The sequence below is a fragment of the Oratosquilla oratoria genome, chromosome 4 (assembly GCF_046742065.1).
Source record: "Oratosquilla oratoria isolate Oo_2021 chromosome 4, ASM4674206v1, whole genome shotgun sequence".
Taxonomy (NCBI): Eukaryota; Metazoa; Arthropoda; class Malacostraca; order Stomatopoda; family Squillidae; genus Oratosquilla; species Oratosquilla oratoria.
The window spans coordinates 41,143,016-41,158,777 of record NC_134780.1 but is presented as its reverse complement, the minus strand read 5'-3'; the positions used below and the strand labels follow the sequence as shown (position 1 = coordinate 41,158,777).

General features: G+C 39.5%; 2 protein-coding genes across 7 annotated transcripts in view; one reads left to right on the top strand and one right to left on the bottom strand.

The window, feature by feature from the left end:
* Positions 1–536: 536 nt before the first annotated feature.
* On the bottom strand, positions 537–15,715 carry LOC143024822 (transmembrane protein 177). Of its 3 annotated transcripts, none has more exons than XM_076184069.1 (5): positions 15,691–15,715; positions 4,259–4,403; positions 3,537–3,765; positions 2,266–2,733; positions 537–982 (listed from the first exon to the last, which is right to left on the bottom strand). In XM_076184069.1, the coding sequence occupies exons 2-5, from the start codon at positions 4,396–4,398 to the stop codon at positions 710–712; spliced, it is 1,110 nt and encodes a 369-aa protein (XP_076040184.1). In that variant the 5' UTR covers positions 4,399–4,403; positions 15,691–15,715; the 3' UTR covers positions 537–709. The 3 variants fall into 3 exon arrangements, with proteins under 3 accessions (XP_076040184.1, XP_076040182.1, XP_076040183.1); XM_076184067.1 differs by lacking the exon at positions 15,691–15,715 and adding an exon at positions 7,916–8,064; XM_076184068.1 differs by lacking the exon at positions 15,691–15,715 and adding an exon at positions 6,764–6,785.
* Positions 8,300–15,762, top strand: part of uri (unconventional prefoldin RPB5 interactor) — a 22,425-nt gene continuing 14,962 nt past the window's right edge. Inside the window, exons 1-6 of one of the 4 annotated variants that reach the window (XM_076184064.1) lie at positions 8,300–8,442; positions 10,574–10,683; positions 11,381–11,508; positions 12,592–12,699; positions 13,606–13,747; positions 15,505–15,654. In XM_076184064.1, coding sequence (XP_076040179.1) covers positions 11,389–11,508; positions 12,592–12,699; positions 13,606–13,747; positions 15,505–15,654 — 520 coding nt within the window. In that variant the 5' untranslated portion in view covers positions 8,300–8,442; positions 10,574–10,683; positions 11,381–11,388. Of the gene's footprint in view, positions 8,443–10,573; positions 10,684–11,366; positions 11,509–12,591; positions 12,700–13,605; positions 13,748–15,504; positions 15,655–15,762 lie in introns of all 4 variants that reach the window. The other 3 variants (XM_076184063.1, XM_076184066.1, XM_076184065.1) reach the window with 3 other exon arrangements.

The following is a 15,762-nucleotide window of genomic DNA, read 5'->3' as shown; positions in this document are numbered from 1 at the left end:
ATAATTGTCTGGGCCCTTTTACTGGTCTTCAGTGCTTTTCCTGGCCTCTTTTTCTGAATAGAAATGGAGAGGCCACCCTTCCAGTGGAACTTGGCAACCCAGCGTCTAACACCCCATGAACACGCGCCAACCTGTTCAGCTATTTCCTTTGTTGTACAACTGTATTTCCTTAGGGCTACGATCTGGGCAATGGTTTCCTGCAATAAATCTCTACTAGAGCTCATATTCACAACAGGGGGTTGGAAGAGGCGGCAACGGGGGTCAAGAGGTGGGGACACTCACAACACAGACCCACCCACCCCCCACGGTGGCAAGACAACAACTGACTGTGTTGGTTTCTGGCAGGATGATTAGCTCCACCCACAATGGTAGGTGGCACATTCAAATGGTGTGAAAATTCACCCCCTTAAGGGTTTTTCCATTTTCGACATTACGTTAGTCCACAGTGGCCCTGGTGGACCATTCCTTTGTCAAGCACTGTAGAGAAATAAATAGACTGTTTGTTGTATATCTCTGGTTGAAATGAAAATGTGTAATTTAAGTATACTTTAATAATGATAAACTTTACATCTTCAAATCAACAGATATACCATGTCACAGTATCAAATACTCAACAATGATCCAATCCAGCCTTCCTTAAATATACTGTAAAGAAAATTATACAGCATGAACCGCCCAGTATGTATATATACATAGAATTAAAAAAAAATTATTCTGGAGATTTGCTTGAGTCTTGATTGCCTAAAGGTCCACTAATTTCTTCACTATTTTGATTCTCTGGAGATTCTTCTATTATTTTCTCGTTATTTTGGTTCTCTTTGGATTTTTCATTTGTTTCCCCTATCTTTTGATTCTCTTTTGTTTCTTCGCTAATTGTCTCATTATTTTCATTCTCTTTAGTCTGTTCATCAAGTTCTGCATTCCTTTGACGAAAGTAGTCCCTCCTGACTGTGAAAGGGACATGCCTGGTCCTTAAGAATACCTGGAACATACAAAATAACTCAATATTACTATGCCTCACATAATAACTTGCTTTGAGTTTCACCAAGTTGAAAGGGAGGGGCGAGTTTGAGTTTGGGAGTGTAGCTGAGAGGGTGTCAGGAGTGAAGACAGGATGAGATGGGGTGGTTACAGTAAATGGGTGGAGTGGAAGGAGGTTTTGGATGTACACGTTCTATGGGGAGAGAGTGGGGGAATATCAGATAATTTTTTGGTGGAAGGTAAGCTGAGAGTGGAGGATTGATGGAAAGAGAGGACAAGGACAAAAGGTAGGGAGGTGCTTAGGGTAAACTGCTTAAATGAAAAGGAAACGGAGTACGAGAAGAAACTGAGAGAAGAGTAGGAGGGAGTGAAAGATAGAGTAGAACTAGGAGTGGAGGAGGAGTGGGGATGTTTCAAGGATGGAATCATAAGGTGTGCAAAGATGGTTTGAGGAACAAGGAGGAAATAGAAGGAAGGGTAGTAAGTGGTGGGATGATGAAGTAAAGAAGGTTGTAGAAAACAAGAAACAAACATATGTACCTCTCATATGATTCTGTCGTCCTATTTTGTAACCAATCTGTGAAAGCCTGCTTTACTTCTATAACCTTCTTTGCTTCCTCATCCCACCACTCACTATCCTTCCTTCTATTTTCTCCTGTCCTCCTTGTTCCACACACCATCTTTGCACACCTTGTGACTCCCTCCTTGAAACATCCCCATTCCTCCTCCACTCCTAGTTCTACTCTATCCTTCACTCCCTCCCACTCCTCTCTCACCTTCTACTTGGTACTTCTCCTTTTCTTTCTCATTTAAGCAGTTCACTTTAAGCACCTCCCTACATTCTGCCCTTTTCCTCTTTCTCCATCAATCTTCCACTCTCAACTTACCTTCCACCAAAAAATTATCTGATATTCCCCTACTCTCTCCCCTTAGAACATGTACATCCTTAACTCTTCCTACTATACTCCTGGTTACCACTATATAGTCCATTAACGCTCTATCTACCACCCTTCCATCCACCACCTTCTCCTATGTGTACTTATGCTTGACTTTCTTCTTAAACACTGTATTTGCTATGATCAATTCTCTTTCTAGAAACATCACCATCAACTCAACACTTATCAACCACTCCATTTATTGGTTCATTTCCTATCATGAAAACACAAATCATAAAATCAAATAAATCCTCAAAAAATACTATTAATAATATAGAAATAAAAATTCACAAACTTTACAAAAGCTAATAGCTTTACATTATCATAATAATACGATAAGCCAACTTACCTCATCATTACCATAGGCTGTATATATACTTTCTCCATCCTTTCCTAAAAGTAAACGCAGGGAACAATTTCTCTGAATAATCTTTTCATAGAATTCCAGGCCTCCTCTGACATACTCGGAGCCAAGGTCGCCAATGACCGAATCAGCCTCGTACTCATATACGCATGTGGTGAAATCTTTCATGAAGCACCAAAATGTACCGAAGAAGGAACACGTCAGTAGGTATAAACAAAGCCTCAATGACCTTGGCCGACTGTACAGTTTCAATTTCCTATTCAATCCCGATGTGAAGGAATAGCAAGCAAGAAAAGTCAAACTTGATGCAAAACCAATGATATAAGGCTCTGCTGTTTTGATGTGATGGAATTCTCGGGCAAGTGCAAACTTTTTGGCTTCTTCACTTAAGATGACAGATTTTTTGAGAGCAAGGCCACCAGCACTGTTCCAGGGTATGCAGTCCTTGTTCAGCTGAATTGATGAGAAAATAATATTCACATTAAATGTAATGCTCAAGATGTAACATACATACATACATAAATATACCAAAGGCTTTTTTCACCCTTATAAGGGAGGTAACCAAAAAACAAAGGCATAAAAACCACTCCCACCTATTCATATGATATAAATATCTGCACATCCAAGAGAAAACCTTATCTACAGGATATTAGTTACTGAACAAAAAAAAAAAAACACTAGGACAGGGATGTAGGTAAAGATGAGGTACAAAGAGCTTTGGAAATGATGAAAGCTGGTAAAACACCTGGATTGGATGGGTGTCATGCGGACTGCCTGACAAAGGGAGGAACATTTTTAGTGGACTGTGAGGTTGTTAATGTGTGTCCTAAAATACGGACTGCATAAAACTTATGCAGCAAATACCCTACATGGGGAAAGTGGAAGAAAAATTGTCAAGTTGTGATGATAAAGAAATAGATCTTTGTACCAGTCCAGAGACAATGTCATAAGCCTCCAGATAGAAGTTTAGATGTAGACAAGATCTGAAGATGAATAGTAGGAAGATGATTCTCACTTGACATTCATCTTGCACAACAACCACAAGCAAGCACCTACTGATGCCCTCCCCTCTTCCAACCCTGTACCTTTTTTTCTTAGCAAATTACTTCAAGAGAAGTGAGATTACTAGCCATCCAGACCACCTAACCATTATAGTATACCTTGTGGGGGTAAAGATGAAAGGACAGATTCAAGAGTTGATGATGAAAGGTGAAGGAGAGACACAAACACTACATAGAAAATATTAATATACTCACCATAATTCCTGAAGTTTCAAAGTCCTCTATAGTTGAGTACTTGAAGTTGGCTGGCACCCCAACAATAGCTCCGTGTTTGGTTTGGGTTGATCCTCCACGGAACATATCAAAGCCATACCCCGAATAGAGCTTAACTAGCTTTTTCTCAACTTCAGTCATTTTCATATCTTCAAAAACTTTATTTGCAAGTCCCTTGATATTTAGTGGTACAGCTACTGGAACACCATTTCTGAGTCAAAGGATTGTCACATTAGTTTTCAAAGGAGAGAAGTTTTTCGTTATGGTGATAAATGGATATTAACTGGTTTTTAGATTGATTTACATGAAAAGGAATAATTTTCAATGTGAATCTAAAGTCACAGAAAGGGGCAAATGAACAATCCTGCAATTATTATGTCAAATCTGCCTAATAATATTCTTCAAAAATTCATTAACACTTATACCTCCATTTACAGACAGAACCCCAAAGGGTTGACATTTGGTCTCTTTACTGGGCCCAAGATCTCATTTAGCTTTGACTATTTTCCCCTTACTTTTTCACATGAGAAGATCTGATAAGTTTTGATTGTTCCCTTCCCATCTTCCTCCTGCTAGCCAGTGACACCAAAATAGACCCAAAGATAATGCAAACAACAGTTTAAAGTTTCTTCCAAGAGATATCTACAAGGAATAATCAGAGTAATTCATGTATCATCATTTCCTCAAGATCCATTCAATATTACCTATAGAGCTGAGTAATTTCCTTGTACTTGTCTAGAAGGAAGGTGTTGGGTAAATAAAAAACACAAAAACTTCCAATGCCTCCAGATATAGCCATCACACGAGCTGTCCTCAAACCTGCACTACTGGTGAACCAAGACATTGTATCTGCCAAAAGTCAAAACATTATATATTTTCTCTTGGTAACATACATTTTTACCTGGGAACATGCATACTCCCTTACATGGGAGATAGCCAAAAATAACAAAGGCATAAAATCCACTCCCACCCATTTCATCCCCACATACTCCACTCCTATTCACCACCCTTCCCTCCCTCTTATCTTGGCTCCTCTTGGATGATGGGTCATCCCTGCATCCTGCCCACTGCCCTGGGTCAGAAACAGTGTCAAAAGACACAGCACATCCACAGCAAGGTCATTTAATTAAATTGGCGATCTCCCTTCTCTTTCCCCTCATGCACAAATAGAGAAGATGGGGAGAAATCCCTTTGGGCTGTGTCAAATTATTTTTCACACATACTCCCTCAACCCCCCATCCCCCACCCACACATGAGAACATACAAATATATATGTAAAAATACAAAGTGATTAAATTAATAAAATAAAATGTTCCAATGTAAACTAGCTCCAGCTACAAATCTATTCAACTTAGACAGTGTGTATGGATTGGGATGGGGAGGGCTTGTGTGTGTCAATAGGCTGCTGAAGTGGGCATGTGCATGCTTTGACTCTATACCACCCTTATTATAATTAGAAGGCTATTGGTACACATATGTACATCAATTAAATTCCCAAACTGTGTGACTTTTGAGGGGCAGCTTACATACAAGAAACGAGTAAATGGGACCAATGAAGTATATCTGCTTAGGGTGGTTTTGTGAGATGGATGACAATCAATCAACTGCTGCCTTAAATTTCACTAATAGGAATCCCAGTCCCACAGCAGCTGATAATAATCCAGGGTCCCTCCCATACATCTAAAGGGAGAAACCTTTGACTGATGTTAAAATTGTATTAGTGTGGGACTGTTTCTGTCACTAGCCAGTTAACTGACAAGCCTAATCATTATTCAACCTCTTTGATATTTTTGATATGCTCACGACATGACACAAGTTGAAGAGGTCGACAAATAGAGAATCAAGTGTGAACCATGGATGACATATAGCACCTTATATTATACTGCCCCATAATACCCCAACACTACTTGAGGATGGTGATCCTTCCCAGCACCAGAATTTGTTCCCCATATCCCTTCAGTGACCATCATGGAAAAATAAATTACCAGCAATCTCTTTAATCACCAAAAGTTCAAATTAAAACAGTCAATTATTTTCGCATGTTTAACCTCTTCAATATGTCAAATTCTCGAGGGCAGCATCAGCTGCCTGATATATGATGATGCATCACAATACTTGCATTGTAAAATATAAAGTTACAGCTGTATTACTCATTCTCTTTCACTCTGAATATTAATAACCACAGAAAATATGATCAGGCCAGTTCACAGAATATGGGGGTCACTCAGCTACAACTACAAAATAAATATAATCAAGAGACTGACACCAGCATTCTCATATACCCACTCATGCTTCATGATGCCTACATAGGAGTCACCAGGAGTGGACAAGAAATCATATTATCTATTACCTACTGCACTCCAGAAGTATCCACACCCCTTACAGACAGTATTGTAAAATCTCTTCATTTAGTGACTTTAGTAAATCTAAAGAAGTGCACACCTGAATGATACAGTAATAGAAGATTAAATATTAATTTTGTAAATTATATCAACGTAATATATATTTTTATTGGTGGAAATCAATAACAAAAAAAGTTGCTAAAAGCAATACAATAGCCACAAATTGGACAGTCACAGTGGCAAACTTTCAGACACCTTGTTTGTTTTTGTTTATTGTGGAAGACAAACTAATAGAAATCTAATAATTTGTTCTAGTATAACCTATCCTATGCATTTAGAATTCCTAGAGATCATCAGGGTTGTAATGTGCAAGGAATGATATGATTCTACAAGGCTGGACAGACAACACACACATGGTATGATGGTGTCTTGACACGCATTGCAGCTCTGTTCAGTGGTGTATTGTTATTGATGTCTACCAAGAAAAACAGACATCACAATTTACTTTAATTTACCAAATCAATATTAAATTTTGTATTGATATATGGTGTAGCCTACACTGTAGGTGTGCACTTCCTTTGTAATACTGTGACTTTTTGACTGATCCAATAAGGGTGACTGGTTTCCTGCAGAAAAGAACTAAAACAATGGTAAATGGTAAAACTCCAGAATCACACAAATTCATACACAACATGAAATTCATGTTGTCCAATAGCTTCACACATGATATATCTGGCTAATATAACCTAACTTAACCATTCCTCCATTGACCATTCCATAGAAAAAAAATAGATCTTTCAAAAGCAAAAGGATGGCCAGCTGGGTCCTAAGGACCTTCTCCTCAAGAGAGGTTCAAGTGATGCTTACCCTCTGGAAGTCGCTTATCCAACCGATACTGGACTATTGTAGCCAACTCTGGTCACCACACAAATGCGGAGACATCCAGATGCTTGAGGCTGTCCAACGGAACTACACCAGGCACATCAAACGGATGCAAGATCTCAACTATTGGGATCGCCTGGGAGCACTAGGCCTATACTCTCAACAGAGGAGGAGAGAAAGATACAGGGCCATTTACACATGGAAAATCCTTGAGGGACTTGTTCCGGACCCCACGCCCTCTACAATCAAGCCATACCACAGTATAAGGCATGGGCACAAATGTGAGAGACAAACTCTCCCATCAAGAGCCCTGGAGAGGATTAAGACCCTACTGGCAACCAGCCTAGGCCATGAGGGTCCAAAAATCTTCAACGCCCTCCCAAAGGAGGTGAGAGAGAAAACTAAATGCTCGGTGGACAGCTTCAAACATGCACTGGACAGGTTCCTGTGGAAGGTGCCAGACGAGCCTCCAGTGCCAGGCTACACTGCCATAAGTAGGTTCTCTCAAAACACACTACCAGACCAACTGACCCTCGCAAGGAAGGACAACAGGACTGGCAGCAGCGGTAGTCCACTACGGCTGTGAGGATCGACCTCAGAACTCCACTGAGTAAACTAAGTAAGTAAAGGAAGTAATTGTAATTGTGAAAAATATGTTTGCATGATACTGGAATAGAAATATAGATTTTACTCTAACAATACTCTCTACCTTAACTGCTCCTATATTTCTATCCCAAAATTATTAAATCACAAATTATTTAATATTATTATTAAATAATAAAATTCCGTCTTTTATCCCTCAGCCGCTTAGTTTAGTTGTTTTTTTTAATTTCCTTTATTATTTAAACTATTCACACTTTCAATCATTTTTGTCGATTTATATTTCTCCTCTTCTCATGCTTTGTACTTCAGTCAGATAAAAAAATATATGTTCTTTCTAGTTTCATTCAAACCATCTATTTGTTTACTGAACAATAAAATATGATCCTGTTTATGATAACTTATTTGCAATGCATATTCTTTCGTATTTGTTTTCCAGTAAGGATTTTATATGCCAAATGAGTTCTTCATTAAAAGATGCCACCACATGTGGTAAACAATCAAACATTGCTTTCTAACCCAATTAATAGGTCTCACCAATGTAACTTCTCTGTGCCGTGAATACCGGCGAGTCGTCTGCATGTATGGTGATAGTAAACATAAACAATGGGGTTTGAAAATCAACATTTTCTCGCTTGGCAACATTGATAGCTGCATTTGTGCAATAATGAAGAATAAAGTGATTAAGATTAATAAATGTTATTAGTAGTTAGGAAGAGAACCATATGATTTTACATTTCTATATAATGAAGACTGATAAATGTCATATACGATAATACGTCTTATCAGGGAAGTGTTTTACATTATTTGTAAACCATTGTAATATCACAATTAAAGCTAAAACTTACACATATCTAATTGAAAAATAACATTATTGATAAATACTGCGTACACGTTGAAAAATCTCCTTTCATTATACATTATTGTTTGCTGCTTAGATAACAGGAAACTTTCACAAAAATAGAAATATACTTTACGTTATTTTTCCGCTAACTTAACTTCATTGCTCATAGTGTTTACATGGCCTTCGAAGATTCAAAGATGTGTTTTAACATTTTAAACTGGTATGTACTCTTGGAAGTATAGAGATGTTGGTCATGATATTGTTACTTTGATCTTTATCTTATTATTTTTGTTTTGTTCCAAGGTGGTTTGGGAATGCAGAACCGATAATATTGTTATGACATTTATGAAATTATGATCATAAGGATTTCTAGGACTAGGTGATTCTGAATTTCTGTTGTTGATGTTGAAAATCGTTAATTTCTAATCCATCGTGCAATATTGATTTTAAAGTATATTTGTTTGTGTACTGTAGGGAGCTCTTTTCAAATGTTTGTTAATGCCATCTATGATCTTGCCTCATTTTATTTTGGTTCAAATTAGTTGTTGTAGACTAGATTACCAGAACTTCTATCCATGTCTTTTATCACTCATGCATTTGTGATTTGGGTTAGGGATACTCCACACTGACAGTGGTGAAAGGTGGTTACTGGTAAATATTCCAAAAAAATATCCAAGTTTGCAAACATGCTTTTCCTGTTTCTTTATATTGCAGATTATTTTTTCTATGAAAATTATTCTCGGTACTAAGTTTCCATTGTTTTAAAGTAATGATACTGTTTAATTGTTAGAATTATATTTGACACGCACTGTTATTGTACTGTCCATTTTCATTGTTGACCACATCCCATGCAGTCCACTCACTGTCAGTGAAGTAAATGTTTGCATATGTCATAATATGACATATGATATGTGATATACATATGATATGTGCTTTCTGCATATGGAGCTAACAGCACAAATGTAGGGTCATACTAATTACCATCTTGTTCTGTCCAGAGCTGGCTGGACACTGTCTGGTACAATCAGGACATCGTCCAGACACAGTATGTTAAAGTGTAGAGAGGGTCTTACTAAAGACTGACAATGAACAATATGCAGCTTGTAAATTAACATAATGCTTGTTTTTGCAGTAAGAATTATTTCTGCTACTTCAGTCATCATAAATATGGAAATAAGTAAAGAAATTAGTTTTTCTCTGCCAACAAGCCCAGAAATTATTTTTTCTCTGCCAACTAGCCCTGTCCCAAACCACTAGTACTTATCAGTTGATTGACAAGTAACATTTTTTGGATCGACAAGTAACTAAAAATTACCAAGAAGAATATAGATTAATATAATGCTTGTTTTTGTTGTGGAAATTATTTCTGCCACATCATATATATTGATATAAGTAAAGAAATAGGTTTTTCTCAGCTGACGAGCCCTGTCCTGTGATATGTTTTGGACTAACAAGTAACTCAAAATAACCAACAAGCAGCATACACATAAGGTTTGTTTTTATGGTGAAAATGATTTCTTTCACATCATATATGTAGAAATAACTAAAGAAATAAGTTTTTCTCCATCAACAAACCCTGTTCTGACTTGACATTTGAATGCTTCAGCCCCCCTGGCCAAGTCAAAATAGTTTTTCACTATTATTAGTTACTGGTCAGTTAATCTGTTTGCTGCTTGTCAGTCATTTTGAGTTACTTGTTGGTCCAAATATGTTACTTGTCAGTCTTTATGTGACCTTATCTAGACAGTAGCACATGATGTCTTGATAGTACAAGACTGTCTGAATGGATCTGGATGGTGTCTGGACGGTAATTAGCACAACTCCAAATGTACATTCTTCTTCTTCTTCTTCTTCTTCTTCTTCTTCTTCTTCTTCTTCTTTCTTCTTCTTCTTCTTCTTCTTCTTCTTCTTCTTCTTCTTCTTCTTCTTCTTCTTCTTCTTCTTCTTCTTCTTCTTCTTCTTCTTCTTCTTCTTCTTCTTCTTCTTCTTCTTCTTCTTCTTCTTCTTCTTCTTCTTCGTCTTCTTCTTCTTCTTCTTCTTCTTCTTCTTCTTCTTCTTCTTCTATGGTTGACAGACACCCTTCTTGCATCCAGGGCCCTCATGACCTTGTCCACCCACCACCTTTTTGGTCTTCCTCTTAAGTTCACTCCATCTGCTTCTACTATCCACACTATTTTCCCAATCTTTCCTCACTCACTCTTTCCTGTCACTGTCAACATAAGTAATTGAATTTGTGATACGGAAGTGTATTCATGATTTTTGTCTAAAATATCAGCTGTTGCATGATTGTTTAAGGTTGTATGTTCTAGCTGATCATGATGTTTTTTCAAATAGGTTTTTGTTTATTTTAGGAGCAGCATTTTGAGTTGTGGATAATGTGATAACAGAAACTGATGACTTGGCCTAAGTAGTACTAAACTGTGGCATCCTTTGCCACATCTCACCAGAAAGAGTCAATAAGGTCAGTAATAAAACTGCTGCTGCATTACTCAGCTTTATCAACAGTGAGGGAATATTTTATTGATTATAGTAGACATGATGAGGAATTTGCAGTGCTTTATATCATTCATCATATCAGACCAGGGTTTTCAAGTGTGGATGATTGAGTGAATGTGTATCGTGGGTCCTTGACAACCATGACAGAAAAAGGAGTGCAGCTGAGGTTATCTTTGCCCCACATGGCTTTAAGATGACTGATGATTAAAGCTTCACTGGCCCAGTGTGCCAGTATTTTAGGTGTGTTGTTAATCGTAATTTGAGGTTCGGCATGGTAGGTGCCATGTAGGTTACCTAATGTGGTGAATGAATTGAGCAAAGCAGTTCCAGTGGCTCTACTTAGAGTTTGGGTTATGTTGCCCTTGAGCTCAGTATGGCCAACTGATCTTCACAGATAATCATTTTCCTCAAGGTACACAAGGTTGCGTCATTTTGTCAGGACCTCTGTGCCGTATGTTGAATGGACACCTGTGCAGTCACAGGGCCCCTTTCCACGATTAAGCTCATGTTAGGCCATGTTAGATGTTCATTTAAGCATTTACTTCCTTAATTGGAAATGATGTAATTATACAACAGAAACTTGACTCTTACTGCAATCTGCCATTCCATTTGCTTAAGATTGAAAAGCTGCAAATTTGACTGTTTCAGAGCTGTCATTATAGGTTGAAACATGACCGCCAAGATGCCTGAAAGCAGTGGCAAAGAAGAGAAGGAAAGCCCTTCAGGGTTCCTTGTTAGTCCAAATGAAACTTTAGGGGATATTCACCAACTCACTCAAGTTCATTCAGAAGTGAGTATCCTCCCCAAAATGTATATATATTTATGTGTACATTTGTGGATGTAGGTGTGTATCCTTCTGATGTCTCCCCCTTCTCTCTCTCTCTCTCTCTCTCTCTCTCTCTCTCTCTCTCTCTCTCTCTCTCTCTCTCTCTCTCTCTCTCTCTCTCTCTCTCTCTCTCTCTCTCTCTCTCTCTCTCTCTCTCTCTCTCTCTCTCTCTCTCTCCCTCTCTCTCTCTCTCTCTCCCTCCCTCCCTCTCCTCTCTCTCTCCCTCCCTCCCTCTCCTCTCTCCCTCTCCTCTCTCTCTCTCTCTCTCTCTCTCTCTCTCTCTCTCTCTCTCTCTCTCTCTCTCTCTCTCCCCTCCTCTCTCTCTCTCCCCTCTCCCCTCACTCTCTCTCCCCCTCTTTCTCTCTCTCTCCCCTCTCTCTCCCCCCCCTCTCTCTCTCTCTCTCTCTCTCTCTCTCTCTCTCTCTCTCTCTCTCTCTCTCTCTCTCTCTCTCCCTCTCTCCTCTCTCTCTCCCTCCCTCTCCTCTCTCTCTCTCCCTCCCTCTCCTCTCTCTCTCTCCCTCCCTCTCCTCTCTCTCTCTCCCTCCCTCTCCTCTCTCTCTCTCTCCCTCCCTCTCCTCTCTCTCTCTCTCTCTCCCTCCCTCTCCTCTCTCTCTCTCCTCTCTCTCTCTCTCCCTCCCTCTCCTCTCTCTCTCCCTCCCTCTCCTCTCTCTTTCCTTCCCTCCCTCTCCTCTCTCTCTCCCTCCCTCTCTCCCTCCCTCTCTCTCCCTCCCTCTCTCTCCCTCCCTCTCTCTCTCTCTCCCCTCTCTCTCTATCTCTCTCTCTCTCTCTCTCTCTCTCTCTCTCTCTCTCTCCCCCCCCTCCCTCCCTCCCTCCCTCCCTCTCTCTCTCTCTCTCTCTCTCTCTCTCTCTCTCTCTCACCCTCACTACCTCTCTCCCCCTCTCTTCCTCTCCCCCCTCTCTCTCTCGAACTCTCCCCAGTATACTTTTACTTCTTTCAGTTGGAACACATTATGCTATCCCATTGTCAAAAATATCTATATGTTTTGATATTTTTGTAGTTTTAACTGAATTGATTTTATCACCCAGAGGCTGGCAAACCTAGAAAAACAAATTGAACAACTAGAAACATTCACATCATCTTATGAAGCTCTTAGAGATCGACTAAAAACCCTACCAGACAAAACAACACACGAGGTAATTATATTATTTTGGGTTTGTGCTAAAATGAAGCTGTATAGTTCTATTTTTTATCCTATTTTGTACAGGCTTATATTCTGCCAATTCACGTCAGATCAAAAAGAGAAGTAGTCAGGATAGAGTATTTTGGAGGAAAGGAGTATAGGAGTTTGCAGAAGTGGAGGAGAGGGAAGGAAATGTAGAGGTACAAGGGATTAACTACAGGTGATAATAGGTAAAAATGTGAAAAAAGTATATATATTCAAAGGTCATCCATGTAAGGGGTTGGGGTATTGGGCTGAGTCAAATAATACAACCTCACCAAAAGGTTCAGTCACACATCCCCTTCCATTTCATTACCCTGAAAAAGAAGGGTTGCCTGCCCCCACCATGCTGCATAGGTCAAATGCAGTGCAGTTAGACACAATTCATCTCCCATAGGCCTAACAGCTGAAGTTGTTGCCTCATCACACAGGACCCTCTTGTCCACATCCCTTCATCTCAGAATAGCATGGGATACAGATACAGGGAACTTTTGTAAAGGTTCTATGAAAGAGAGCTATCAAATAATGGTAGATTGAAGGATGATGAGATGGTCATATGGAAAGAGTAGATAAGGAAAGACTAGGATAAAGTGTAGAAAGCAGAAGTAGATAAAGTGAACTTGAGAGAAAGAGTGAGAATGAGGTGGATGGAGTGGATGAAGGCGGCTTCAGATGCACTTGGGATGTTTGTTTAGCAAGGGAAATGATAGATGTCAACCATGAAGAATTATACAGCATGAAAGGATGTTTTCATCATCTTGTTTATTTATTTATTTATAATTTAATTATTTTTATGTATTTTTTTTAATCTTATGGGAGATTTTTTTGTCAGTCATTTATGTTTGAAATAACATAATCTAACTTGATTTTATTGTTACAGGTTATGGTACCAATAGGAAAACGAGCTTTCATGCCGGGACACCTAGTGCATACCAATGAGGTTTTGGTGTTGCTCGGAGACAACTGGTTCGCCGAAAGAAGTGCTAAACAGGCTGTGGAGATTGTAGGCCGAAGGATTAAAGGTATGTTACAACCCCCCCCCCACACACACACACACACATACACTTCCCAATCCAAGTAGCAGTTACCCTCAAAGCAAGGTGGCTAGCTGTACATACATACACATATGTGTACATAAGTACATAGAATACACATGCGTATGTATATATGTTCACACACACCAGAAGGTCTTTTCTCGTTATAATTGGGATGGCCAAGTCAAAGCATGGAGAAGAAACAAGATAAGATGAGGTGCAAGTAGCTCCGAAAATTGTGAGAACAGGTAAGGCACCTGGGTTAGGTAGTTAAAGAAAATGGAGAAAAGTGGGAGGTGAGCTAGTTGTTGTTTGCTGATGTCACTATACTTCTAGCAGAATCGGAGGAAGGATTAAGGGAGTTAGTGAGAGTTTGGGAAGGTATGCAGTAGGAGAAAGTTCAAGATGAATATGGATAAAAGTAAGGAAGTGGATATATGTGGCAGGAAAGGGAGGAGTAGAGGTAGAGGTAAATTGTAGAAAGAATCAAGTAAATGCCTTGGGGGATTAGAAGTGTTGTGAGAAATAGGCAACTGGGAATGGATACAAAGAAGAGATTGTATGAAGGGGTATGGAGCAGAGACTTGGAATTTAAGAGAGGTAAAGAGGAAAAGTTTAAATGTGTTTGAAATGAAATGTCTGAGATAGAACAAGGCAGTGAGGAGGAGAGCGGGAGTGGAAAAGGAGGTGGCAGATAAGAGCTGATGAAAGATTATTGGGATGGTTTGGACACATGGAAAGAATGAGTAATGAAAGTGTATTGAAAGAGGTGTGGAAGGCAGAGGGGATGACCAAGGAGAAGATGGATGGATGGGGTGAAGGGAGTACTATGTAAGGAAGGGAGAAGGCAGGAGATAGGGATGAGTGGAAAATGACTGTGTATGGATGATACTGTTATGCAAGGAAGGAAGGGATTAGGGGTGGGGAGGTAGGGGGTGCTTATGTGTGAATGATATTTTGATGCAGCCTGAAGGGATTTCTCCTTGTCTTCTCTTTTTCTGCATGAGGGGACAGAGAGGGGGGTCACCAATTAAGTGAAGTGGCCTTGCTGTGGATGTACTGTGTCTTGCTGCATTGTGTTTGACCCAGGGCAGTTGTCAGATGCAGGGCTGACCTGTCATCCATGGGGAGCTGAAATGGGATGGGTGGTGGAAGGGAGTGAAATGGGGGACAGGGGGATAGGTACTTGCCTCTGACTTGGCTACCTCCCTTATAACAGGGAAAAGAAAAAGCTCTCAGTATAGAGATAGATTCCGCACCTACCCAAAACTCATTTGTTGCCCCTCCCATCTTTGCACCTTGTGGATGAAAGATCTTCCCTGTTCTATGCCACACTTCTCATGTCAAAGGTGATGCAACAAGACACACGTTAGGCATGGAAGAGATAAGTCTTTACCTCTTTTGATCCCATCACATCCTTCCATTGCTTGTTTTTTCATCCAGTCTTCCATTATCACATAAACCATTTCCCAGATATCTTTGACAATGTGCTCCAGGGTCTTGCCATTCAAATGGACATCAACCCCATGTTATCAGATCTTGATTTCCACCGTAACTGTACCCCTACTATTTGTTTTTTGAAGAGAGAGTTAATCTATAAGGCCTCTAGTTTGTATTGATATGGTTTAACTTCACAAACTCCTCCCATCGGAAGGCTAGGACGGTGCCCCTTATAGAGGACTTTGTAGCATGGAATTTAATGGCCCATGCCCTTGTCTTAATTCACCAAATTGAAATAATTTCAGATTGTCATCAGAAGACAGAAGATTTACTGAAAATTAAGAAGATGCACAACAACTGGTTGAAGGAAGTATGTGAGCTGAAAGAAGAAGCAATGGGTGATCAGGTCGAAATTGTTGAAGAAATTACAGAAGAAGAATACCAAGCAATGAAAGGTTTGTTTCATATGCATTGTTTTGGAAAGTACATACCTTTTTGAAGAGTGAACCAGCAATCTTTTTTTCCTCTTCTTCTTCTTCTTCTTCTTCTTCTTCTTCTTCTTC